This window comes from Fusarium solani (assembly GCF_023522795.1).
Source record: "Fusarium solani strain SB1 chromosome Unknown bctg00000013, whole genome shotgun sequence".
In the NCBI taxonomy this organism is placed as follows: Eukaryota; Fungi; Ascomycota; class Sordariomycetes; order Hypocreales; family Nectriaceae; genus Fusarium; species Fusarium solani.
This window is the reverse complement of record NW_027072145.1, coordinates 661451-686369: the sequence shown is the minus strand read 5'-3', so window position 1 is coordinate 686369 and position 24919 is coordinate 661451. Positions and strand designations below refer to the sequence as shown.

General features: G+C 51.0%; 6 protein-coding genes across 6 annotated transcripts; 1 reads left to right on the top strand and 5 right to left on the bottom strand.

Moving 5' to 3' along the window:
- Window positions 1-4198: 4198 nt before the first annotated feature.
- Window positions 4199-7109, bottom strand: MRS44_017115 (uncharacterized protein; the record flags this gene model as incomplete). Its single annotated transcript, XM_046282453.2, has 4 exons — window positions 4199-4865; window positions 4918-6359; window positions 6418-6648; window positions 6795-7109. The coding sequence occupies 4 exons, from the start codon at window positions 7107-7109 to the stop codon at window positions 4199-4201; spliced, it is 2655 nt and encodes an 884-aa protein (XP_046127029.2).
- A 6203-nt stretch (window positions 7110-13312) lies between these two features.
- Window positions 13313-14769, bottom strand: MRS44_017114 (uncharacterized protein; the record flags this gene model as incomplete). Its single annotated transcript, XM_046281593.1, has 4 exons — window positions 13313-13701; window positions 13757-13830; window positions 13890-14398; window positions 14554-14769. The coding sequence occupies 4 exons, from the start codon at window positions 14767-14769 to the stop codon at window positions 13313-13315; spliced, it is 1188 nt and encodes a 395-aa protein (XP_046127028.1).
- An 829-nt stretch (window positions 14770-15598) lies between these two features.
- Window positions 15599-16489, bottom strand: MRS44_017113 (uncharacterized protein; the record flags this gene model as incomplete). Its single annotated transcript, XM_065617618.1, has 2 exons — window positions 15599-15951; window positions 16420-16489. 2 exons carry the CDS (start codon window positions 16487-16489, stop codon window positions 15599-15601), a joined length of 423 nt encoding a protein of 140 aa, XP_065473690.1.
- Window positions 16490-16628: 139 nt separating this feature from the next.
- Window positions 16629-17844, top strand: MRS44_017112 (uncharacterized protein; the record flags this gene model as incomplete). Its single annotated transcript, XM_065617617.1, has 4 exons — window positions 16629-16648; window positions 16816-17641; window positions 17691-17724; window positions 17807-17844. The coding sequence occupies 4 exons, from the start codon at window positions 16629-16631 to the stop codon at window positions 17842-17844; spliced, it is 918 nt and encodes a 305-aa protein (XP_065473689.1).
- Window positions 17845-19289: 1445 nt separating this feature from the next.
- MRS44_017111 (uncharacterized protein) lies at window positions 19290-20099 on the bottom strand (the record flags this gene model as incomplete). Its single annotated transcript, XM_065617616.1, has 1 exon — window positions 19290-20099. The coding sequence occupies one exon, from the start codon at window positions 20097-20099 to the stop codon at window positions 19290-19292; it is 810 nt and encodes a 269-aa protein (XP_065473688.1).
- A 1917-nt stretch (window positions 20100-22016) lies between these two features.
- On the bottom strand, window positions 22017-22802 carry MRS44_017110 (uncharacterized protein; the record flags this gene model as incomplete). The annotated part of the gene is made up of 1 exon (XM_046282452.2): window positions 22017-22802. One exon carries the CDS (start codon window positions 22800-22802, stop codon window positions 22017-22019), a length of 786 nt encoding a protein of 261 aa, XP_046127025.2.
- Window positions 22803-24919: the final 2117 nt, after the last annotated feature.

The window sequence follows — 24919 nt, the reverse complement described above, 5'->3', positions numbered from 1 at the left end:
GGGCAAGTGGTAGGCGCGAAACACCATGGCTGTGAAGCGCTTGAGGAGCCGGGTATACCATCCAGGACCACCTAATGCATAGCCCCACCGAATACATCAAAATTTCGATCCTCCCATACAAAATCTAAATTTTAGTGCACACAAAAATAGACCATGGTGTCAGTAAAAATCGAGGCTAGTAAAGAGACTCTCCATAAAATTAATTAAAATTTACTCTCTGCGTGTTTGTTTGACCGCCCGACCGCTGCGTGTGCGCTAGCAGCGTTTTGTTACGACCCCCAACTCCTCACTTTCGTCCTCTGATATGACACCCACCTCGATCACCGACTCGATCTCCTCATCCACATTCACCTCCATTTGTGCCTCCTGCGAGTTAGGAAGAGCTTCTCCAGCCGCTAGAGTTTCCGCTAGAGCCATGAATCGTCGGTTCAGGTTCGGTACCGCCTTTCTTTTATTCCCTCGCCGCAGCTAAGACACCTACTCCTCTAGGCCAGTAATCCGCGCAGTCTAAATAGCCACCTTTATCTCTAAAGCTTCTAAGCCCTTTGCGATCTTACTATACTTCTGCCTAGTCGGACGACTTCGATATTTAGCCAAATCTCTCACCTAGCGGCTTGTTTTCGGCGTATTATCCGAGTATAATTGAGGAGGACTAGGCATCCTAAATTATTCTAATACTTTTTCTTTATCCTGTTGAATTTCCGGATGCGTTAGAGCTTTGTGACGGTTTATAGGCTAGTTTCTAGTAAACCTCTAGCCGGATAAGAAAATCTCCTTCCTTATACTTACCTCCCTGGCTTTCGCGCTTGCCCGAATAAAATTAACTTTATTAACCAGCGCAGAATCGGTTAAACTAGCCAGCTTTTAGAGTTCCTTCCGATATGCACCTTTAATGATATTAAAAATCCCATTATCTAACTATTATAGGCTATGAGAATAATGCGCTGGTAGGTAGCAGCAGTAGATGGTATTCAGAAAGCACGTAGCTATCCACCTATCCTGGGTGCTCGTCAGCGATCTTAGAGCGAGACACTCTGCGGTGAAAACACCAAAAGACTCACCTCTGCATGGCTCCCGTGACCGTCAAGGATAATAAGTCTCGCATCTGATGCATCACGAGGCTCCGTTTAAGGTACATAGACGTCTTTCAACCACTCGAGGGCTATATGGTTATCGGTCCAGCCGTTCGGTGATATAATATAGTGCCAGTCCGCTATTAATTCGAATTCGTTAAGAAACCACTGCTTCTAGAGCTCTTTTTCCTTTTAAAAAAATGATCCCCGGTTTTAAAGCGCGGCCAGTTGCGGTGAAAGCCTTAATTAAAGAGGTCCAAGTGCGCGACTACAGGCCTTCAATAACGCTTTCTTCTTCGGGTCAGAGCTCCCGATTACGAGGCTATCCAAGCCATATGGACACCCAATTAGTTATACCTTATAAAAACCCATAGAAAACTTATAAAGGACATACCGAAACCTGCCATTATGCCGCCCTCGTGCACATTAACCATGTTCTCAGGCTTAATCTAGCCGTATTTATTCTCCCGGATATCGAAGTACCAATTAACTGCCTTCGGAGTAAACCCATCAAATCTAGCGACTTCCTAACATTTTCTAAGCTTGGTAGATAGTTTTGGGTGATATTTGACGAACCTCGTGGTCCAGTGCTTGCCCAAAGGCTTGTTATCGCCTTGTTGTTAAAGGATAGCCTCGACATAGGCGCGGAGCTCGCTATGAGAGGGAGCATAGCCTAGAGTCTCTTGTCGCAGCACCCGACGGATGAGAGTCTCCTCTTGGCTCTTGGAAATACGCAGGTGGGCCTGGATACGTTCATTCCTGCTTGCTTGACCGGAAAGTCGTCTCGAAATGGCCCACTGAGGTACTCTACGTTCCTAGGCCGCCTCGGTCTGCGATAGGCCTCTATCAGTAATATCGAATACAGCCTTAGCTACGCCGCCTTCAGTATAAGCACGCCGAATCATTATGGCAGGAGTTCCACCCTGTAAACTAGGTGATATGCTTATGTACGTATGTATGTATGTGTATTTTTCGACCGGGGGGCCGCGAGTCGCATAAAGTCCCCTATTGGGGCACAGGACGTGCTGAGCTAAGATCTTCTATACTTGACATTTACGTACTGCCGGCGGATGAGCCATAGACGGCTCCTTCCATCGACAAAATTTTCTGTCACATGCAATATAGGCCACTTATCCAGCATAGCATCGGCTCAGAGGCGCACTGAGTCAAGCCTGTTACCCGTCAGCGGGATGGCCAGGCGCGGTTATGTCGACGGTAGTCGCCATGACACTCAGTCTTTATCACAGAGACCGGGTAAACAGCCCTGTCGTTGCTGCCCGGGGTAGCCTTAAGCGGTCCCGGTTAGATGAAAGGTGGTGGAACAGCCTTCATCAATCCGGGGCCGGATGATCAAAGGAAGAGGGACAAATGAGAAGATAAATATAAAGAGAGAGGAAGTGGGACACGAGTGAATCTCGAGTGAGCATTGTCGAGTGGCGAGGGCAGATCTTTTCGAAGAAGGCGCTCTTGGCGCTTTTGACGAACTTATCAAAGCCTCTCCCTGTCCAGTCCCCCAAGTGCATCGCAGAATTTGAGCTTCCGGGTAGCGTCCTGGCCACTGCTCTGCTTCTAAGCTGTTCGCTGCAATGCCAATAGCCCTCGTTGCCACCAGCCTTCCTCATAATGATTCAGAGTCAGATAATTGGTTAATTCTAGACCTTGCAGGTTCGCAAAGCCTGGGTGCCCAGGCCAAGGACCTAGGCCGCGGCAGTGCCACATGTCGAATGAAGGGAGACTCGGAAATAACCCAGACACAGTGCCGCAATATGGGAAGATCAGTTGCCGAGTTTGGCGTCGGTGCCGCTGTGCAAGCAGATGCCCATCGTACCACGATGCGAACCAATCCTTATCTTACAATTCCGCATCAGATCCGAATAATTAACATTATGAAGTTGGTCTATCTTGCTGTGCTTCGAGGGTTGGGAGATAAAGGGCCCTTTATCTTCAGTTTTGTTGATCTTCCAATCCAATCAATGCAGACTCTATTTGGGTTTTATAAGCCTCAGAATCTGCCAGCACTGGCTGAACCAACAGGGGAACTATGGTTCAGTTGGCCGGCTGGAGGTGGTGGACATCCTGGGGAGGCGCAGATTCCGTGGATAGCGAGATTTAGATGCTCATCCCAAACCGTGGCGAGCGACAACAAACAGCCCGACTCAGATCCACTACCCTCACCTCTTAATATCGGCCCATCCTTTCTATCCTTGGCAATCAATCTATTCTCCAGCTTTAGGTACTATGACCTGCGGGATTTGTAAAACAGGGGCCATGGGTTGCCGGACGACAGAATGAGGGCGAGGCGAACTGTAGGCGTTACAAGTTTCGATCGTCTCAGCAGATTGAATCTAAGCCTAGCCCCCCGACATCCGAGGAGAGAAGTATACCACGCCGGGCACGATATTACAAGGAGTGGACCAAAAGATCAGGGCGGCCAAAGCATGGAAGGGTTGTGGGAGAGTCAACCTGTCCATACTCGGGTGGAAACAATTGTGGCAAGTAGTGAGTTGGGGGCAGCGTGATGTACCTCTTCTAGACGTCGCTGAGGGACAGGGAATTACTGGACCAGTGGAAAAGCTTCAGTTGCTGCTGAAAATGAGATGCTGACTATCTGAGAGGATTGGCTTCCAAGCAGGCCTGTCACTCGGGAGGGGAACTGGGCTGGCCGATTCAGTGTCGGAATAAGGGTAGGGTTTAATCTGATGAGGACCCAACTCTCCGAGTGCGTGAATTAACCTAGTCTGCATATCTCACAGCATCTCCAACCTGGAATAACGCGGGGCTAGCTAGGACAGTGGTGCAGTTGGTGTGAAGGTGGGCAGGATTTGGCACCTGGATCTGACAATGTCTACCTCACTCAGAGGTAGCAGAGAAGCATCATGGTTTCATTGTTTGATAAGGTGCCTCGATGAAAGGCCGCCTAGTTGTCCGTTCTACACGGGCGGCACTAGGGGACAGGCAGCGCAGTTCAACATAGGCAAAGCGAAAGTACAGGGACTGGCTAATTATGGTCCAGGTGTGTTTCAGCTTTATTTGCTGAGACTTTTCGCGTGCTGGGTTGAGACACGCTGAAGAGAGACAACTAGAGGACTTAGCTCGCTGGCCAAGGTGATAGGGTCAAAGGCGTTTCACTTACCGAAATCCTCGAGGGAGCGCTGCTTCTGGCTCTCCTTGGGAGACTTTCCGTGCATGAGGTTATCAAAACCAGTGCTGCCCTGCAGTAGGTAATAGAGGCCACCCATGATGCAGAACACACCGAAGGAGAATATCCAGATACGTACGACGGCGACAATGCTGGTTCGGCCATCATCGACAAACCAACCGAAGATGCAGAAGAGGGTGGCGAGAATGTCGACGACCAAGATAGCACCGCTGAGCTGCCAAGAGGGTATGGAAGACCAGAAGGGTCCGTTAGCACGGGTGATAAAGATCAGCCAATTCTCGGTAAGAGAGATCTCAAGGAAGAGAACCTCATCGATGTTACCGTAGTTTTGAACGATACCACCATCCTCGCCACCGACATACATGGTAGTCAGTGCAATCCATGTGCCAATGGCCAGGACAAGGCCGAGAAGGACAGACATACCCCAGAGCCTGGGCAAGTTCCACTTGACGGGGGTCTGGGAGTAAGGGGCGTTATCATAGGCGATGGCCAGGGTAGCGATATCGGCGAAAATGGCAATGAAAACGACCAGCTCAATATCGAGAGATCGGTTCAGGATAGCGATCCAGAGACCAAGGAAGATCTCCATGTGCAAAGACAACGCGATACGGTACACTACATACGCATACATTCTTCGAGAAAGCCATTAGTTATGATCTGCAGCTGCTGGAAAGGGCCTCTTACCGGTGGAAAATCTGTCGCGAAGTCTTGAGGGCATCGATGATAGCGCCGAGACCAGGAGCAAGGAAGACGATATCAGAAGCAGAGCGAGCAGCATCGGAGGCACCTTCGACGGCAATACCAGTATCGGCCTTTTTCAGGGAGGGAGCATCGTTGACACCATCACCAGTCATGGCAACGAGGTAACCACGCTGCTGGAGAATCTCGACGACGTTGTACTTGTGCTGCGGGAAAACTTCAGCGAAACCATCGGCAGCTTCAACGAAATCGTACACCTCAGAACCGGGCATATCACCACCGCCACCAAGACCGAGACGCTCAGCGTTGTAGACGTTGGTGCCGAGACCGAGCTGACGAGAAGTCTCACGGGCGATACCGACGGCGTCACCAGTAAGCATCTTGATAGAGAGACCGAGACGCTTGGCCTCGTTGATAGTGCGGGCAGTGTCATGACGGGGAGGGTCAGAGCATGGCATGATACCAAGAATCTCCCAAGCACCCTCGCTACGCTTGCGGGCAACACCAAGGGATCGGAAACCACGGGTAGCGAACTCAGCGACGCAGTTCTTGTAGGCACGGTCAACCTCATCGGGGATAGGGTGGTCCTCCTCCACAGTCTTAAGAACGAAAAGAGGGGCACCCTTGACACAGATGATGCGCTCGCCCTGGGGGGACTCAACCGTAGCCTGGACCTTCTTGGAGACAGGGTCGAAGGGCTGGAAGTCGAGGACCTTGTACTTAGACAACACAGCCTTGGCACGGGGATAGTGTTTGAGGGCCTTGAGAAAAGCCTTGTCGATGGCATCAATACCCTTTTTCTTGCGGGAAGCGGCCAAGCAAGCGGTAAGCATGAGCTCATCAGGCTCGACACCCTGAACCGTGTAGGGCTCAGAAAGAGATAGCTTGTTCTTTGTCAAGGTACCGGTCTTGTCAGAGCAGAGAATCTCGACACCAGCAAGTGACTCAATGGCAGAGAGCTTCTGGACGATAGCCTTTCTCTTGGCAAGGTAGGCAGCACCGACAGCCATGGTGGTGGTGACGACGGCAGGAAGGCCGACGGGAACACCAACGATGGTAATGGCGAGGGTGAATCGAAGGATATCGACAATGCCACTGGAACGGTAGAACGAGGAAACCCAAACAACGAGGAGTGTGAAGATGACTAGGACGAGCAGCACCCTTCCAATGCCGTTGAGAACCTCAGTAAAGTGACCAGTGCCACCAGAAGACTGAGAGACTAGAGCGGCAGCGCGACCGACGAAGGTATTATCACCAGTAGAGGTGACAACCATGAAAGCTTCACCACGCTTGACAGCAGAAGAGGCATAGCAGTTATCACCGGCGTGCTTGTCGACAGCAAGGGACTCGCCCGTAATGGCGGACTGATCAACCTGGAGGAATGCGCCCTCAGTGACGATGCGGCCATCGGCGGGGATAATGGTACCCTAGACAGAGAGTCAGCCAAACTGGATCAGTCTGGGCAAGGACGGGTACAGGACTCACCTCCTCGACCTGGAGGATATCGCCAGGAACGACCTCAGGCGCCTCAATCTCCTTCAGGGTACCGCCACGGAGGACAACAGCCTTCAGGGCAAGGGTTTTCTTGAGTTCGTCGACGATAGAGCCGGCCTGGAACTCCTGAATGAAACCTACACAGGCGTTCAGTAAGAGCAGAGCGCAAATGACACCGAAATCAATCCAGTCCTCGAGACCGGCAGCCAAAACGGCGGCAGCCTATTTCATGGGTTTCATTAGCCAACGCGGTGTCTAAATTTTGGTATGGGAGTAGTGCGATGAGGCCATATTAACCTGGTCGATGCAACGCTTGCCAGTTTCAGGCAGCTAGAAACAACTCACCTCCATGACAAATTGTATAGGACCTCCTTCTCCTCTTTCATCTGGTTAAGGCCATACTTGCGGCGGCGAGCCACAACTTCGGCCTCGGTAAGACCAATACGGGAGTCAGTCTGGAGCATGTTCTCGGGAACGACACGGCCACCTTCGGGCGTGACATCATCTTTCTCCTCTTCCAATTGGTGACCATCCTCGGACTCAAGGTCCTCGATCAAAGCGTCGATATCCTCATCCTCATCCTCATCGACAGCGGCAGCGACCTGTATTTGCTTCTCATCGAGGCCGTGGGTACCGGTGTTAGCAACTTCTGCCCAATCGCCAGGAACCTTCTCTTCCGCCATTGTCGAAGCGTGAGAAGAGAGAGCACGATGCAAGGTATTGAAGAGGACCAAGTATTTGTAGGTGAAAAAAGATATGTCCGAGAGAGAGTTGGCGAAGTGTAGACAGAGGGAATTCGAGGGACGGGGTGAAAGACAATGGGAGAGTGAAAAGCGGGGAAAGTATCGAAGTATGACACTAAGGCACCCGTATGTAAAGATGAGAAGAAAGGAACAGCCTTCGGTGAGGAGATGGGGCTTCTTGTATTCAATAGCGCAGCGAGAACTCTGACCCTGCAGCTCCCTCCTTAGCGGGGGTTCCCACCGTGCCAGATGCCAAGCTGCATCCTTCACGCCGGATCTGAACTGAACGTGGGGGGCGTAGTATTGATTGCTCAATTTCTCATGAGCCCATGAATTCCAGCCATTGCGAACAGCTCTGCACGGACTCATAACATATCTAGAATTCTTCCTTATTGTCCCGAAGCATAGGGCTGATAATAATCAGCATCACGGGTCCCAACTGGCCTCCTAGGAACTCGCAAAAGGTACTCTGAAATAGGGAGGGATATGGTCTGGGTGTCGATAAAAGACGCATACAGGCTACTGGCTGATCAATACTTGATAGCCCTGACTCCCTGTGAATTATCCATAATGTGCTTCCTCAGCTTGCCAATAACCGCGCTAAATCAGGCCATCTTGTGGACAAGTGTATTGGTATGTAAGAAGTGTAATTTTATTTGAGGAAACTCGGATATCGGGACTTTTTCTAGGGTTTCCTGTCAATCACCTTTAGCCTGTCATGTCCATTTTCTTCCGTATTCCTACCTCGGGAGCGAATCTATCATGTCCTGTGTGCAGATCCTGTCCTCAGCTAGACCCACCACTTCTTTTTGTGGGGGAGTCGTCCCTATTGCCGTGACTTGGGCCAAAATTCGTTTTGAGCTCTGGTTATCACCCAACGAACGCGGAAGGACCATCGATAGCCGTCGGCGAGCAGGGCTCCCAGGGAAGATACGACCTGGATTCAGCACCTGAGTGGTCATGATGCGGAAGATCAATGCATGGGATGAAATTCATCTTGATAAGCAGTGGCTAACCGCCCTCACCCCTGACTAGTTAGCAGTACATCGGGGTTGCCGTGGTTTCTTGAACAGGGGTCTCTGCACTCTGCAGTCGCTGAGCCGACCGTTCCCCATGGGGAAGCAGACGGCGGGGACACTACGGGAGCTTGGGCCACTTAAAAAACCTGACAGGGAGTTTTGCAACGGTTGCTCCGTTCGTAGCCCGTACCAGATGAGAGTTCCCGACCCCTGCCGATGCACAATATCCCGCACCCCGGGTTAAAGTTAAAACTCAGTACCCTACCAGCTCCAGCCAATCAGTCCATTCTCACCAACCATCCCTGCGAAGCTTGTCGAGCCAACAATTAGAGCCTGAAATGCTAGGCGGAATTTCTTTTTTTTCTTCTTTTTTTTTAAAACAAGGGGGGGGGTTACCTCGTTTACAAATTTTTCCTTCTCTTTTTTTTAACGACCGGGCTGGCATCATTGCACGAACACCGCCACTTGCTGGGGTCTCCTGGTCGTTTCAAGCCGGTTCTCTTAGTTGTAGAAGCTAACTTTGAGCTTGAAAATCCTCATCGGCAATAACCATAGTCCAGCGTATTCTGAGGAAGTTCCCACCCACAAACGAGATCTTGAAACTCTGGGCTTTCGGTCTGGGCTTTCGGTTCATGAGGCCTGGAAGGAAGGAAAACTGAAGGTTCTAGCCTGGAGTGCAAAGTAATTGCCCCCGCCGCCATTGTGCAATGCGTTGATAATTCGGCACGTGTGTATTTTGGCGTCAGATGTACTCCGGGACTTGTGTACGTACGGTGGTGATGCAATCCGTGATCTATGAATGTTATTGTAATTGTTCTAGGTGCCTTCGTCGCTGGCGCGTCTCCCCGGACCGTGTAGCTTTTTCGTTTATATACCTGGACGATGGTTGTGATAGAATCACGATAGGCTATTAGGTAGGCTTTATTAGATCTGTATATTGTTCATAATCAAGCCTTTCCCACACGGCGCCTTGCTGCGTAGCCTTCCATCCTAATACCCACTTCTTCGTCTGCGTCGCCACGATAATTTCTGTTCCAAAGTATGGGGTTGACGAGGGCTCGTTGACAATCTAGTTATAAGTCTAAGTGATAGATCTTCTGTGGCGAGTTATAGCACGTACCGATACTTCGACATGAACTTGCTGACTCCACGTTTCAGGCATATAGGACGCGTTCTCCGTAGGACTTTAGAACTCGGATTGCCGGTGTCCAGGTGTTTCTTTCTTTCCTTGAGGCCTCCGGTATGGAGAAGCCTGGGTAGACCTTTAAAGTAGTCTGATAAATGACTTCCTTCGGTGACTCCGGAGAGGGAGAAGTTTCTAATAGCCTTATAAATCTAGAAGGTCATTATTTGACGAAGGCAATCGAGACCTCGGAGGCTATATTCAAAACACCGGTTGGCTATAGATTTGATAATCTGTTCTGGGTACAGTTCATTAGCCATAGCATGGGGTATGAGGATTCTCGGCTAAGCCGATGATCGGCCAGAGCCGCCTCAGGATGACGCAATGGCTCGCTGGCTGACCGCTATCCTCCCGCTATCCTCCCGCTTGCTAACACTAGTAACGCTACTCCTACATTCGCCGAAGTTTGACGGAATTAGTGCGCAGATCCGTCAAATGACATGTGAAATTCAGGTATCCTGAGAGTCATTGTGGCCCACAATTCCGCCGCAGTTTGGACTCTAACCGTTTGTGAAATTCGGTTTGCGTGGCGTGCTACCTGCCACAGAGCTACCGGCAGTCGCTTGACAGCTCAGGCACCCATGGCATGAACCCGATTGGTCCAACTCGGCCACAGCCGTTTTCAGCGTCCCAGTACCCGCTGCGGCTGGAGGCATGAAGGTTGTGTGACGAAGGGCCAAGCCAGTGTCGCCAATTACTCAATATGCTGCGGCTCGATTTACGCGCCTTTTTTTTTTCCCCCTCGACTTACTCCAACAACAAGATAATTAGAAGTATTGAATCGGTTTCCTGCCCTACCTCCAAACCCTAGCACCTCAGTCTTGGAATAAAACCATGCTCTCTTGACTGCGGGAGGTGGTGCAGAACCACACACATTCACCGTTCTAGTACCCAGCCTAGTTGCCAGAGAGACTCCAAGTGGAAACTATCAGATTAACATGGGATGCTCATCGGGTGACCCTAGTCGGAATATATCCACTTGCACCTCTGGGGATCGCTCAGAGGGCAACTGGTGTTGCTCTGCCATCGTCACACGCTGCGCCACAAGATTCTACCGAACGGGCAAGGTGGCCAACCTCGTATATTGGCCCTGTTCCAATAGTTATAGAAACTAGATATCGGTTTTATCACAGAGTTCTCTGGTTCTCATTATGAGAAGAACCTACGTTCATCGTGGGGAAACGTAAAGACTGTCTGGCGTTGGAAGTCAAGGGTCCAAATGAGTGACGACCCAGTGCAAGATAAGGAGAACAAGACTGGGTGGATGTCGGGCCGAGCTACCTGAGACGTGGCTTCAAATGTACCTAAATTAAATGCCTCAAGCATCCTCTCCGTGCAATGCAACCAGCCGGGGGGTTCATTAAGCAGCATGAGTAACAGGAGGACAATGATAACGACTAAATTTCGATGCGGCACATCGATAATTTGTTTGATGCCGCATTGCCGGCTCGGGGAAATCGATACTTGATTCACCGTCCACAGTGAGACGATGTAAAATTAGAATGCAGCCAGACACCAGCTTGGCATGTAACAATAAACAAAACATACTAATGCCATCGCGGACATCGGCAACGACACCGTATCCTTGGCCAGCCAAGTTGCGGTTTCCGCCGATGGTACACTTGACGAGCTTTTTATTGGAGGGATTGCCGAGGCAGCCATACCTTCTGATACGCCTCCATCCCGAACGTCTCCACGACTCCATTAATCACAGCACCTGGCGCCCGAAACGAAACATCTGGATCAGATATAATTCTCTTGAAATCCACATCTGGAACACCTTTACCTAGATCTTCTTCGCCTGGACCGACTCAAGTTCTGGCGATGGTGTGGCATCTTTCTGTATTGCGAATGGCAAAGTTCAGGCGGCAATCTAGGGCACTCCCCGCTAGTGCATGCACATCCGTTCAAATATTAGTAATGACTACCATCCAGTGTGTAATGTTTCCTAACACCTGTTTCTGACAATCTTATCTGCAATCTTATCTACAACGACGGGGGGTACCTATTTGGTCAACGGGGACATTTACTCCGATGAAGATAGATCGTTCAACGTCAATAGGAACTCGACCGGTCGACTTGAACATGGACAACATGGTGGAGATGGTAGCCATCACATGGCGGAGGTCTATAGTAATACTATCTCTCTATGTTGGGCCTCACCAGGTGCGGCTGTTGATTTCTCGTTCGGCTTGCCTACTTCACCACCCGAACTCCTTCCGGGGGCATGTCCTCGAAAGGGAAGCATCCCTTTAGTTTATGTAGGATAACAAATTTAAGATATATTGTATAATTGCCCCGAATATTCTAGTCCATGTCCATCAGCACCGCCGCAAATCCTTCCAGCTCGAGTAGGTTGCTTCTTAGAACTATAAAGAGGCAGATCCGGCCCTGGCTCTGTCAATCAAGAGGCTCGAGGGATGTTCTATATATTAGGTATCTTCCCAGTATAAATGGTTCTTCAGAGTTGGGCGGGTGATATGTAATTATAATCCCTTCGAGAGAAGATATTCACAGGGCAGACTACGGCTGCCGTCGAAGCTCTACTGGAGCGGGCCAAGAGCCTCTGTTCCAACGTGCCGTACTTAAACCCTCTGTCTTCCGTCCGGTGGGGTCAGGCTGGGATATGGTCCAACTAGCGTAAACTACGGTGGAACCAAAACGTGAGTGGGCAAGTCGCGGGGAGGGACATTGTTTGTCTCTGTTCATTGATCTGTCGTGTATCAATCAACCATCGATATCTTGTGTTGGCGGTGGACGGCCGGGCCGGCCAACGTCAGCTGCAATAGTTTCCTTCAAGCCGGCGGTACAATCCACGGGTATTTCACCCCAGTCCACAACACCGAATATCCCCCGATCCGGCGCATTGATCGCTGCCTTTGACCCCTGGCACTCCGCCTTGTTAAACCTGTGCGGACTCGGCAAGCCCTGGCTCGGTATCCCCGATGTGTGCTCCATCAACGGACGGTTCTGCTTCCGTAGACGGGCCCGACGATGGCCGTGGAGGGTAAGAAGTTCGCGCAAGCGGCGCTAGTGCTCATGGTCGGCGCTCTTCTCAACATCCTCCAACTTCGCCTCCTCACTCCGAAGTATTATGACTATAGTCAGTGAGGGGCAATACGGGAGGAATTTTAAGAGAATACACGTACAGCCGCTGGGATGTCGACTCGCATGGACGCACTCCGACGAGGGGATTCACTTTTGGCGACTAAGGATGCCGATTCCTCTTCCCTCTCGGGACCGTCGGAACCACTCGACAAGTCGGACTTTATTCGGGCTATATTGGTTCTTGGATAGCGGTGGCTCCCCTTAGAATGGTTCTGGAGACTGCCGGGTTTCCCAGAGGGAATAGGCCTCATCTCAATGCCAATAAAGCGAAGAAGTTAAAGAGCCCAGGCCACGGGTAATTGCGGTAGATCGAGAATTGGTGATATGATACTCGCCTGTGGTCTCCTGGGGCATTGTGCACAACGGCGGATCGTGACCCTGGCAGTCCCCCGGTAGGAACAAGACACCGTAATTAAAATCAATGCCTGTTAAACTCCAGTCGTACTGCAGCCCCTCCAGGGCAGCCAGAGGGAGTAGTGATTGGGAAGGATCTGACTGGGCTTTTAGTGGTATTTAGTCTCATAACGTCGCATCGGCGACGCCGAAGCGCCTGTTGGCTGGTGGGCCGTTCTTTAGAGGTGGCTTTCAGATCGGAACCTTCATGCCCAATAAGTCTTTAGAGTACTCATGGTTGACCAGGGCACCTACCCTCTTTTTCCGTCGTGGGCTGGAAGATCAAGTGAGAGCAATAAAGCAGCTGGCCTCCACTGTGTCGTTGATGTGTTTTAATTCCATGTGAAAGTGGGGTGAGGCGAGAACATGTGCAAACCCGGTCTATTCCTTTTTCTCAGAGTTGAATCGAAGATGTCAGTACACTCCAGCTTTCAGCGGTTCTAGCCCTTCCACCATGTTTCCGTTTCGCTCCGATCTCTTTTGCTATCCTCATTTAGTTGGAAGTCCACCTTGACCAAGATGCCATCTGCACTCTTCTCACTCTGGTTGTCACTCGACTGGTTCTTCGTCCGATAGGTGTTCATGCCCTCTGCTGAGGTATCGCGGCCGGTGAGGATATCGTGTTCAGGGTGGAATTTGAGGAACCTTAAAGCGGTGCCGTGACTGTTGTTGCTGGTCTGTTTGCTGAATCGCGAGTTGCCCTTGCTGTCTCCCTTAATGAGAACTCGTCGTAGGACAAATCTGTCGACTATAGGCTTGAAGCCAGGTACGGATAGAGCAATAAGAGTGGCGCCGATTTCGGTGACTTCGATTGCCAGCATTGGGTTATCTTTGTGTTCTTAGTTATAATTTAAAGAAGGAGGAAAGGAATTGAGGGCACCTACAAGCCCAGGACATGTCAGGCTGCCATTGACCCTCGATCACAAAGACGAGGCGTGTAATAGAGATCGCAATAACACTAATCCAAGGTTAAGAAGGGTGGCCAAGAATAGTTCAAGCAATACCTGGGATACTTACGAAGTACCGGGCAGCAAAATGCAAGCAAGCTGGATCTTGCGCTTACGAGGCATCTCAAGTACTCGAAGCATGACGATCGGGATACCGAACAGAAGCAAATCGCAAAGGAGCGAAACGGACGAGTTGACGCTGTAGACTAGACCCCATTGCAGGCACGTATACTTGTCATATCCTGGCTGGAACGGATAAGGCCAGAGGCTAGTTACAGGGATGCAGTGGAAGATTAGGAGGAAAATCTGAGGGAGATATCCAGCAATAAGAATCCCAAAGATGACTTTCATGGCCAGAAGGAAGTTGTCGTGAAGGCTGCATAGACGGTAGTAAAACGCCAGACCGGAAATTCGACAAAGGAGAAGCGCAATCGTATAAATGATATGCGCAGCAAAGTCGAGAATCTCGGTAAGTTCAACCGTCGGCATATCCAAGACGTATTCGATATATTCGAAATGCCGTCCGGATCCCAATTTAATGAGCCTGATGCACAGGCCAACGAAGGGGATGTAACATAGCTATGGCGGAGTTGTCAGTTACGATGTAACGCTCCGTTGCCTGGGGATAAAGGATCGGCGGTCGCAATCGTGGATCACAGCCGCTGATGCGTCCGGGGGAAGCGGGACGACGACGGCTGGTTCGTTTCGAGAATGACAGATGGAAGAAAACTCACCCACGATACCAGAGTTAGGGCATCATCGAGCCCGAACCGGCGGATGACGAAAGCTCGAGAGCAGAGTCGTCCAAGGACAATGATGCTCGTCAAAATCGTTACAAAAACGATGCCCGCAATGGCCGGCGCGTCCTGGGTTTTGTTCAGGTAATCGGCAGTAATACCCTTGGGAACTCGTCCGTCGGCAATGGCCTCGGTGACCTTGGAATCCGACATGATGGAGGGTGTTGTGTCTTGATGTCTTCTCAAATCAACCAACTCCAAGTTATGACTCCATCAATATCCGAGACAGAAAGATCTCTAGGGCCAAGACACAGGAACGGGACAAAGGGCCTTAAAACCCTTTTACTGGGTCTTCAACTCCCGGTATCCCACTCGCCACCCTCCAACGTCGAGACAACCCGCACTCACGCTATCCTTAAAGCCAATGCAGTTTGGGTTCCATGAGTTGCTATTTTTCTGCCGTAACTTGAAACCTTCTCACAGCCATCTTTGGAAACCGACGGACCGATCTGAAAAAGGATCGCACATACGCGAATAAGTTTAGGGGCGAGGGGCCCCCCACACACACCGACACCTCCCGATCAGTTCACCGAAGAACTCCGCCGCTTGCCTCGCTAGTCAAGCTCCAGGGCAGGTTCTTTGTGGCGCGGCAAGTGAAGACATTTGCCCGGCAGGGGGCTGCACGACCGGAAATGAAGAACAGCGCGAAACTCTAATCAACGGTTTGAGCTGGGACAAGTATGGCCATGGCTGTAGAGGCCCGAGAAGGGGAACAGCCTGCGAAGCAAGAGTTCAGGCATCTATGGCTGCATCATGGGTGCTTGTACCCTCTACGCCTTCTACATCATCTACGGCGCCAACGGTGGTAATCTGGGCAGGGAGTGCAACCAACGCTACTCTGACGCCTGTGTCCCCGTCTTCAGGGCTCGTGCCGCTCATCTCTGCCTGGGAGTTTAAGAGCCTGCGATGATCCACCTTCCGCCTCAACCCGGATGACGACTGCCGCTTCCCCGTCTTCAAGGACATCTACTCCAACCAATTCCTATCCTGGTGGGTCATCACTGGGGGTCTCTCCGTCGTCCCCGTCGTCTACATTTCCTTTCTCAACACCAGGTTCTTCAAGCGCAGGGGCATCACCTGGGAGTGGGCCCTCTCCGTCGGTTTCATCGTTGTTTTCACCATCGGCATTGAGCTTTGGAAGCTGACCAGGCGCCATTTCCACCTTCTCGAGGATATGCCTATCCGCCGTGGAACCTAGCGTCAGAGTGGTTCCGACGAGGGGGATCGCAAGCTCGGCAGAACCACGCCACTCTTTTGCTCCAAGACATGGGAGTTCTTCTCGCAGAAGGGCACCGGCGAGTCGCGCGGCAAGACCAGAACCTCGCGAGACGTCCACTTCCACGTTGGATACAGTTTATCGGTTTATCCTGTGATTTGGCTGCTACGACTACTCTCAGCCAACTCGTTAACATTACAATTCTATTCAGACCCGAGTATAAACAGATCCTATAGCTTAATAAATATTTAAGTTCAATTCTTTGGCGTAAGCTAGGTCCGGCCTTGGCAGTTCAGCTTTGACGGGATAAAAAAAACCGTACATTATTCTAGATCTTCAATGCCCCCTCTCGGCCCACCCGCTCCTCTCCGAACCCTGCAAGAACTGACTATTGACTGCTCATTTGAACCATGAGTGTAGACAAGAAGAAATAGGTCACCTCTGGTCCGTGGATGGGGCATTGATAGGGATGGAGGACGGTAGCTAAAACAGAGCAACAATTTATCACCACTCTGATCAGCGACTGTGATGTGGGGAATCCTGGCTACGTTAAGATTCTCCTGTCCCAGGCCATTTCCGATGGATACCACTCCCCGGCCTGGCCGAAAGCCACAGCTGAACAACAAGTGGGTCGTTATTGGAGTCGAGGCCCTCCATCAGAAAGACTCGGTTTGAAGCTTCGGTTCCAGGTACCGTAGTCTGCAAGTGGTTCTGGCCCTCCCTGAAGGTGATGCGGTTCCTCCGTCCAAGGTATCCCGTCGTTCGGCAATCCCCAGGAATGAACATTACCGTCGCAATGCGCCTATATCATCGCTGGTAACTGCGAAATGCAGTCAGAAGCTGCTTGCTCCGTAGCTGGGTCAGGATTCGCCTGAAGTCCTCAGACGAATCTGCCACATATTTGTTTAACCCCATTCACCCTCAACGGTCATTTCTCTGCCAACCAGTACCTCCATATCCCCAATATGACCACCGTGCTACAGGGCCGACGGCAGTTGCCAGTCACTGCCATCCATCAGGGAAGTCATATTGAGCGCCAACCTAGCTCCCTTTCTTCCCACCCCAGCTACCGACAAGCCTGGCGCCCCTGTCCCTCCGATATACATCGGTACTGAGAGGCATCGATCTCCTCACGCTCTGCACTCACCCCTATCATTTATTCATCCAGAGCATGCTTTGCTGAGGTCAAACTCGCCAAAGCTGCCTTTCAAGACTGGACCATCCCTCGCCCCAGACCGACCATTGAGCACGCCCTCAAGGTCAAACATCCCTCCGCACTTTAATTGGCAGTATGGATACCGTCCGCCGCCGCCATCTGCACCTCCAGTGCCCCATCAGCTAGCACAGCCACCTCCAGGCCACATGTCCGTGCCGTTCCATAACGTTTCCCCTCGACCTGCCATCTCGCCACATGTCCCGCGGCTATACGACCCCTGGCAAGCGCCTCCCTCTAAAAGAACTCTTGACTCTGCTCGGAATAGATACAATGGCACGGTTAATGAGCATTTCGAGAGTTGGAGTTATCAGGATTGGCCGAACTTTGAGAATCTTTGTCTCGAGATCGGAGTCTTATCGCGGGCGATCCTCAATTTTGCAGCCGCCGGGAGACTACCTACTGAACAAGAGTTCAGCGACATGCTTAGGGACGTCAAACTCATCGACCGTCATCTGCACCAAGTCAAGGATCTGGTGCAGGTGTCAACCCAGGATGAGAGAGCTCGTGGAGGAGCCATAACGAAGAGCCCTTGCGAGGAAGGGCATGACCTGTTACCGCCGAGGAACGGGATTGAGGGTAGGAAGCAGCAAAAGGTAGGCTGATTTCCAAAGTGAGAAACGTCAGTGCTGACGGCTTGTGCAGCCAGCTGTAGCTCAAGGAGAATGTGACAGGTGCGGTACGACCGACACGCCTCAGTGGAGACGCGGTCCCGGTGGCGACAGGACACTCTGTAATGCCTGCGGCTTAATTAACCTCAGGTCAGGGAGAAACCGACAGCCTGAAGCAGGTGGGATAAGGAGAAGGACGACCCGCGAGTTAAGAAGAGGACGTAAAAGAGCGTGGGCGGAGGAGTTTAGCTCCTCGGTAGAGTGAGTAGAGTGAAACGTGAAATGGTAGTGATGAATTAGCCTTACGTTCATGCGACCAGTGGAGGCCTCGCGCCTGCGGCTAAGACAGTAGATTACTCGATCATCCATTGATTGTTCCATTGTCGCTGGAGAATGAATGGCTGATTCCTCTCTCGTGTTGATCAGGTTTCCATGCCAATCCATAACAAATCATCTTACAGCCAAAACTCGGGCTGGCTCTGGCGCGGATTCCCCTGGAAGCTGAGTGCTAGAGGCTGGGCCAGACCAGCGCCAACTCGACTTGGGCATAGTGTCCTGGGAGGACGAGGCATTTCTCAAACGGGGAATTGTTGGTCGAGATGCAAATTTAAGCGCAAGCCACAAACACCGGTCAGGGACTCATGCATCAAAGGTGGAGCGTGCTACATGGCGGGCATGCCGTCCCGGACCCATCCGATTTGTTTACCCTCACCATAAGGAACTTCTGTGGTTGAGAGACGGACACGTCAATCCCACCTTATCATCAATTTTGTTCCCGATTTTCTTACTTATGCGCGCCTCCCCATGTGCCCGTTATCTACCATAGGAACAGGGTGGATAGTCGCTGCCTTGTCGTCTAATAAGGCCTTGTTGATTTCGTTGACCTCGGACTCTTGGATGGTTATACCCCCCCGCGGGCTAATCTGTTCACAGGTCTACATTTTAATCGTCATATCCAAGGCGTAGATCTGGGGACTAAGAATATGACGGGTGAAGTAGCTAGTCCCAACCCTGCGGCAGCTGATTGACGTATCTGTGCGAGTTCGGTCCGACAGGATGGCGGACTCTATGCTACTGGTCGACCTCCGACCACGCTTGAGGGGTTTAAGATCATGAGGACTTGGCCGAGACAATCCGGTTGGTTGATGCCAAAAGCTTGAGATGGTGCTGCATCGTGAATAGAGGTGGCTGAACGGGGTCGCGTCCTACGGCCATCACACCTGGCTGGGCTTCGGGTGACAGGTTGGCGGGGATAGACAAGGGTGGGTAGCCAGTTCCACAGGGAGACCCGCGGCCGAGGATTGAGTTGAAGAACCCCGCCATATCAGAATGAAAGGGGGTGAGGCGAGCTAGATTCCGACTACCAATTTCGAGGACGAGAACCTTGAGTGCTTGCCTTGTGCTGCTCATCCACCGGCCCGTTGCAACGGTACCAGCGGTCGAGGTAGTCAGAGAGTCCGATTTTGGCATCCCTTACCCACACAAGCTGCTCCTCCGACGCCCAATTCACCTCTAGATAGCTCATGCCGAGCGACGGATGGAGGATGATGGATGCGGCGAACAACGGCGACTCTCCAAGCTTGGTGTAGTACTCGTTGAGTTTCTGCCAGGCGGTGATGATTGAGAGTCTCAGTTAGCGTCGGTGATCCTTTCCCATGTCGTCAGTTCCCAATGATCCCGATGGCTTGCCCGATCCATCATCACACTGTCCCGAGCCGCGACCTGGCAAGGAGCTTTCCATTGACTTTCGTGGATATAGGTCCATCTCGCAATCCCTCAATCTAGCAGGAAGCTGCCGATTTCGGTCTGGTCGCCCTCGGGGTAGTTCGACCTGCGAATCGGTGTTCTCCCCTGCTGCCTCGTCTGGGGCAGCCTGATAGAACAGCTTCCGATCCTCCAAGTGTTCCAGCAAGTATTCCATGCCTGTCATCACCTCCCAAAGCCGTCCATTACCTCCCTCACTGCCCCACCCCTGCGTTCTTATGGTCTGCAGATAGAATGGCTCCAGAATATGTTTCACTTCTTCCAAAAGCCTCCAGTCATCTCCCTTCAACGTGTCGGCCTCGGGTAGCCATCTCTCCACGTCTGGATGGACCAAGAACGCCCTAATGTCTCCCTGCTTGACGAGTGCTTGAGGGATCATAAGGTAAGTGGAATTCCATCTCGTGTCGTTGTTCATAACGACCTCTAGCTCCGCCGTCGACTCACCCGCCAGGAGATATCCCTGTGCTTCGTCCTTCTCGCGTGAGATCCTCTTGAGGAGTTCGCACCTCTGAGGGGATGATCTGATGAACTTGACAACATTGTGCAGATTTCCCACCGGCCAATAGGCGCGACTGGTGCTTACCTCGGCGGTCAAGAAAGTGGGCAGTAACCGCCATGATAGCGTGCCGATTGGGCGAGGTCCACAGGTCAAACCCGAGATGGATTTTGGTGAGGGCATCTAAGAGCTCCTGCTTGACCCTATCCTTCTTGGACTTGTACATGTCATCCAGCAGACGGCTCATCGATTGCCGGCTCTATGAAATCTGGTCAGATAGGTGAGGGTCAAGTCGCCAGGCGAGTTGTTGAAAGAATGCATCGCTAAAGAAAGAAAAGGGAGCATTGGTGTTGATCAGAAGTCCCAGGCTTAGTTCTCGGATCACCTTGACTCTGGCACGCGGCACGGTGCTGTATTGCAAGCGCCGTCGCTTAGGCCGGTCAGATTCCTTAGTTAATGGGTCTATATCGGCACCTTGACTGCTCTCGAAGATCCTGTGAGACCTACATGTGGTTAATAATGCTCAAGCTCGCGACGTCGTATTCTCATACTTGTGGAGGTGGTCAGCTGCTGAACTCGTTAAATCGCAAGACTCAGCCACGTCTTGTTGCTGGGAACTGTTGTAGCCAGGTAGTCAAAAACACCACGACTAGAGCCGGTGAGCTAGAGCAACGGGTAGCAGAAACGAGTAATGCATACAATGCTTGAGAAGCGTGTCGATTCTCGGATTCGATGGTATCGGGATCGTTCCAAAAGGCTCGAGAATATTAGCTGCGAACCATTCGACTCCCGTTGAGTAGTTGCTGCAAAAACGGCTCTGGTTCGCATTTGCCGGTACAGACATGCTGCCACTGTCGTGCCGTATCATCGTCTGGGACGTTTCCTCAGGTCTGGGACCGCGACTCTTCATAGAGGCCGTCCCGATCTTGAACTGGCCTTTTAGCTCCTTTTTTCGTTGTGCTGTCCGTGCTGAGTCTGCTGCGCCATCCGGCAAATCTCATCCAGCCATCCTGTTCGAACGTAACTGCAGGGCTGTCTTTATGGCATGGCTCCGGACGGCCTTGTTAGCCGGCGCCGGTACGCCATTTGAGACGAGAAATTCGTATTTGGGCATATCGGCTTCCTGGAACGCGACTTGAAGCACTGGCTGGGGATGGTTGATGCTTTCGCGTCGTCAATCCTGGAGTGCAGAGATGCCGGCATCCCAAACGAGCCCTAAGACGTCAAACGAAAGGCCATGGACGAAAACCGAATATGACACTGCTATTTTAGTTCTACTCGTCGAGTGAGTCGTGGTTTATTGAATTCGAACTTCAGTAAAGGAAGGCAAGCGCTCCAACGAAGAAAGCTCGGCTGGTAAATTGCCGCAGTCTGCGGGACCGCCTAGGTTCGCGGGGTCCTGCGAAAATGACGAAGCAGTCTGTATAGCTCTGACTAATCCACCAAACCGTTTCAAGGCAAGTGTCAGCTTGTTGACAAGTCTCGGAGGTTGAGAGTGTGCAACATTGGTTGTAGCCAGAAGAGATTGAAATTAAAGCTTCTTCCTTTCTAACTAAATGAATGACTGAAGTTGGTCTCTTTTATCCTTCCTTGGATAGGATCGTATTCGTCAGCTGTGACGGAATGTTCCTCACGATCTGTTTCATCCAAGTCTGATACCGTAGTTAATACAGCCCGTGTGTCAGACCGGCCTTAGTAATACGATGTGGTTTCCAACAACAATGCCCTCATTAGTGTTCCGCCAGAACATTAGACTCGACAGTCATAGAAGCCACTCTAAGCGCGGCCATCTCTCATTGTTTTTTGCGATTCCAGTTCATCCCATGCCAGAGCTCAGCGTCTCCTTTCCGCTATCATGATCTTATGACCTTGAGTAGCAGGAGTCCAGTCCAGTCCAGTCTCGTCACTCCGTGGCAGCAGACCTACCTGCCAAGAGGAATCTACAGCTTCAATCACGATACGGACCAATGTCAGTACAAGAATCGAATTCAGAAGAGTAAGGTGTCTCAAAGACTACAAATATCACATAATAGCAACGCCAACAAAGGGTTCTTACAACAATCATCATCGCTCAACTGTTTCCCCAAAATACTGACATGATCACGTTTCTGCCGTCTTTCTTACACGGTCGATATTGAAACGACATCGATCAGCGCCTTCGGCAATAGTGCTCGGTCGAGTGAACTTGACACCATGGCGCCCAGGATCGATGGGAGCATACCAGCTCCTATCAAAGGCACAGAAGCTAGGTCCAATCTCTCGAGCACCCAGCTTCTCCAGCGTGTTCATGTACCAACAGTTGTGCACCTCCAGGCTGTAAGAGTCGGGCATGTCTCGGGCCCGTCGAAGCTTGAAGTCCGGCTCCACATAGAAGTTCCGCTCTTTGTCTTTCGACTCCTTCACAAGGCTCTCGAAAGCGTCGGGAGCCGAGTCCAGCTGTTTGCGGACAGTTTGCGACGCCCAAGCCATGGTGTGCTGGAGCGCGTCTTCGAGCAGTTGGCGGATCTGGGGCACGGATGTGCCGCTGGCCTTGAGGATTCGGTACGGGGCTACCATGTACGCTGTGAACTCGAAGTTTATGGCGCGAGAGAACGAGCCGGTCCGGTCGCCAAGCTGCTGCATGATGTCTAAGGCTTCAGCTTCCATCTGCCGGAGCTGAGCTGGCGGTAGCTCAGATTTGAATGTTTCCTGGTAGACTTGGCCAAGAGAGTGGAGGAAACCTTTTCCGAAGGAGTACGATTTGTTGTGCTGGTCATCTCCAGAGGCTTCCTTCGACTTTGCTGCCATGGAGGATGCGATCTTTTCTGGCATGCCGTCGTGTGTTTTCGTCGATAGAGACGCCTGTCGAGATGCACTCCATCTAGATTTGAGGGCTACCGGTCTCATTGTTCTCATCAGAGGGACAAGGCGCCTCCGCGAACAAGGCAAGATGCCAGTTCCAAAGAGTCGGTTCATTGCGGGATAGTAAGTCGGACCTAGGTTTTTTTTTGTTTTCTGCAAATAGTTAATTAACGCTCATGGCCTCAACCTGAGAGTCGACAATTTTTCGCCCCTATGTGACGGTCAAGGTTCCCAACGTAGTAAACCGTAACCTGATTTGGTTTATGTTGGCAGTTGCAACGGGGCGTAACGTACTGAGCGTAGGGTGGCAAATCACGTCTGATAATATCAAGAAGTATTCTTGAGTAATCAAGTTGTATTGAAAGCTGAGGTAGCGAGAGTGTCTGTCTAAGGGATGTTGTGTGGTTTTTTATAGGCAGGGTCTGGGGAGCATCTCACGATGCCCATCGTGAGATAGTGTTACATTCTCACTTGCCCGGAGTGAGAAAATGGGTCCCGCTCACTCGGTGCGAGTGAGCGGAATACGTTGATCCGTGCCGTGTGGCGACACGCATTCGATCGCGGCATGGGCCGTGACACCCTAGCAAGAAGCTATCTCGGGTCAGCAATGTCGAATTTGGCCGTTTCGGTTCTACGTTATTGCAAATGGCCTAACGCTTGGTTGGACGCCTCGACGCCACTTGGCGCCATGGTTATGAGTTGTGCAACTACCTTACTGTAAGAGACTGAAAAATATCGACGATAAAGGAGGTGAATAGGCAGTAGAATCAGGTCTAAAGAAGGTCTGATTGGCTAGATAAGGGAGCATAGAGATAAAAGTGGGTCTAGTGGATAAAATAGATAGAATGAGCTAAAAGAGAGCGTTATCTTATTGTATTGATTGAGTGACTGCTTAAAGAGATAGAAATGTTCTAGTCTAAGAGGGAACGCTGCCTTAATATAAGGAAAAACCGGCCTAAAGTTAAGCCGATTCGGCCCAAAGCTCTACCATCGGAAAGCTGCTTTTCCGAGCTTTCGAACCATATATAATATAGTCTGACCGAGTAGGAATTGGCCGAGTTATAGCATAGTTTTAGCAAAACCTTAGTAGTGTTTTAAAGTTAAAATTCGGAAGGGATAGCTTCCGGTCTCACTAGCTATCAACCTTATTTTTAGAGGGATAGGGGACCTATGGCTATATATAGGCTACCCTAGACTAACCTACTTAGGCTAGTACATTATAGGAATAACATGGCGACCCGCCCTTTCGCGCATCATGACCGCAATTCTCTCACAACTCTGAACTCGTATTTCTCTACCAAAATAAACTTAATTAAATTCGTTAAAGCTGATATCGATGCATCTAGAAACCCCGTTGGCCTGAAGCTCTGATCTTGAATGGTTTTGCCAAAGTGTTACAACCCGTCGTCACACGAGAACTCGCCACTGTCCTTGCACGTGACCCTAGGTAAGCAACCAATCATGGAAGGAGCGACACCCTGTATCGCTCCAACACGCAGGAGCGACTTTTAGCATCGCTCCTGGAGGAAGGAGCGACTTTTCAACGTCGCTCCCGCAAAAGAGATGTAGTATATAAAGTCACTCATTTGCACATCTCCTATTTCCACTCGGCTCTCTAGCTTTCAATACAACTTGATTACTCAAGAATCCTTCTTGATATTATCAGACGTGATTCGCCACCCTACGCTCAGTACTACGCCCCGTTACAACTGCCAACATAAACCAAATCAGGTTACGGTTTACTACGTTGGGAACCTTGACCGTCACACAAAGTCGTATTGAAACACGCCACCTTGCCCTCTCAAGGAGTGCTGACCACAATGTCACCCAGACGGATGTCATGCTTTTTGCTTGGTGCACCGCCCCCAATGCCGACCATCATACCAACTCTAATATTAGGAAAGCTGTGAATCATGTCTCTTGCGACACTTGCAACAGATGATATGCCGTACTGACCGTCGGGTAAGACAGCAATAACGACATTATGGTCCCCTATTTTGCCCAGTGTATAAGCGTTGTTGTCATTAGGCGACACAGCTCCATGCTCTTTATGTTCCTCGTCGAGAAATACCAGTGCAGCAACGTATTCAGTTCTTATGGCGCTTATCCAGCCGACTGTGTAGTCGTTAGGTTGAGACATGTTCGCTCGCAGGATGATCCAG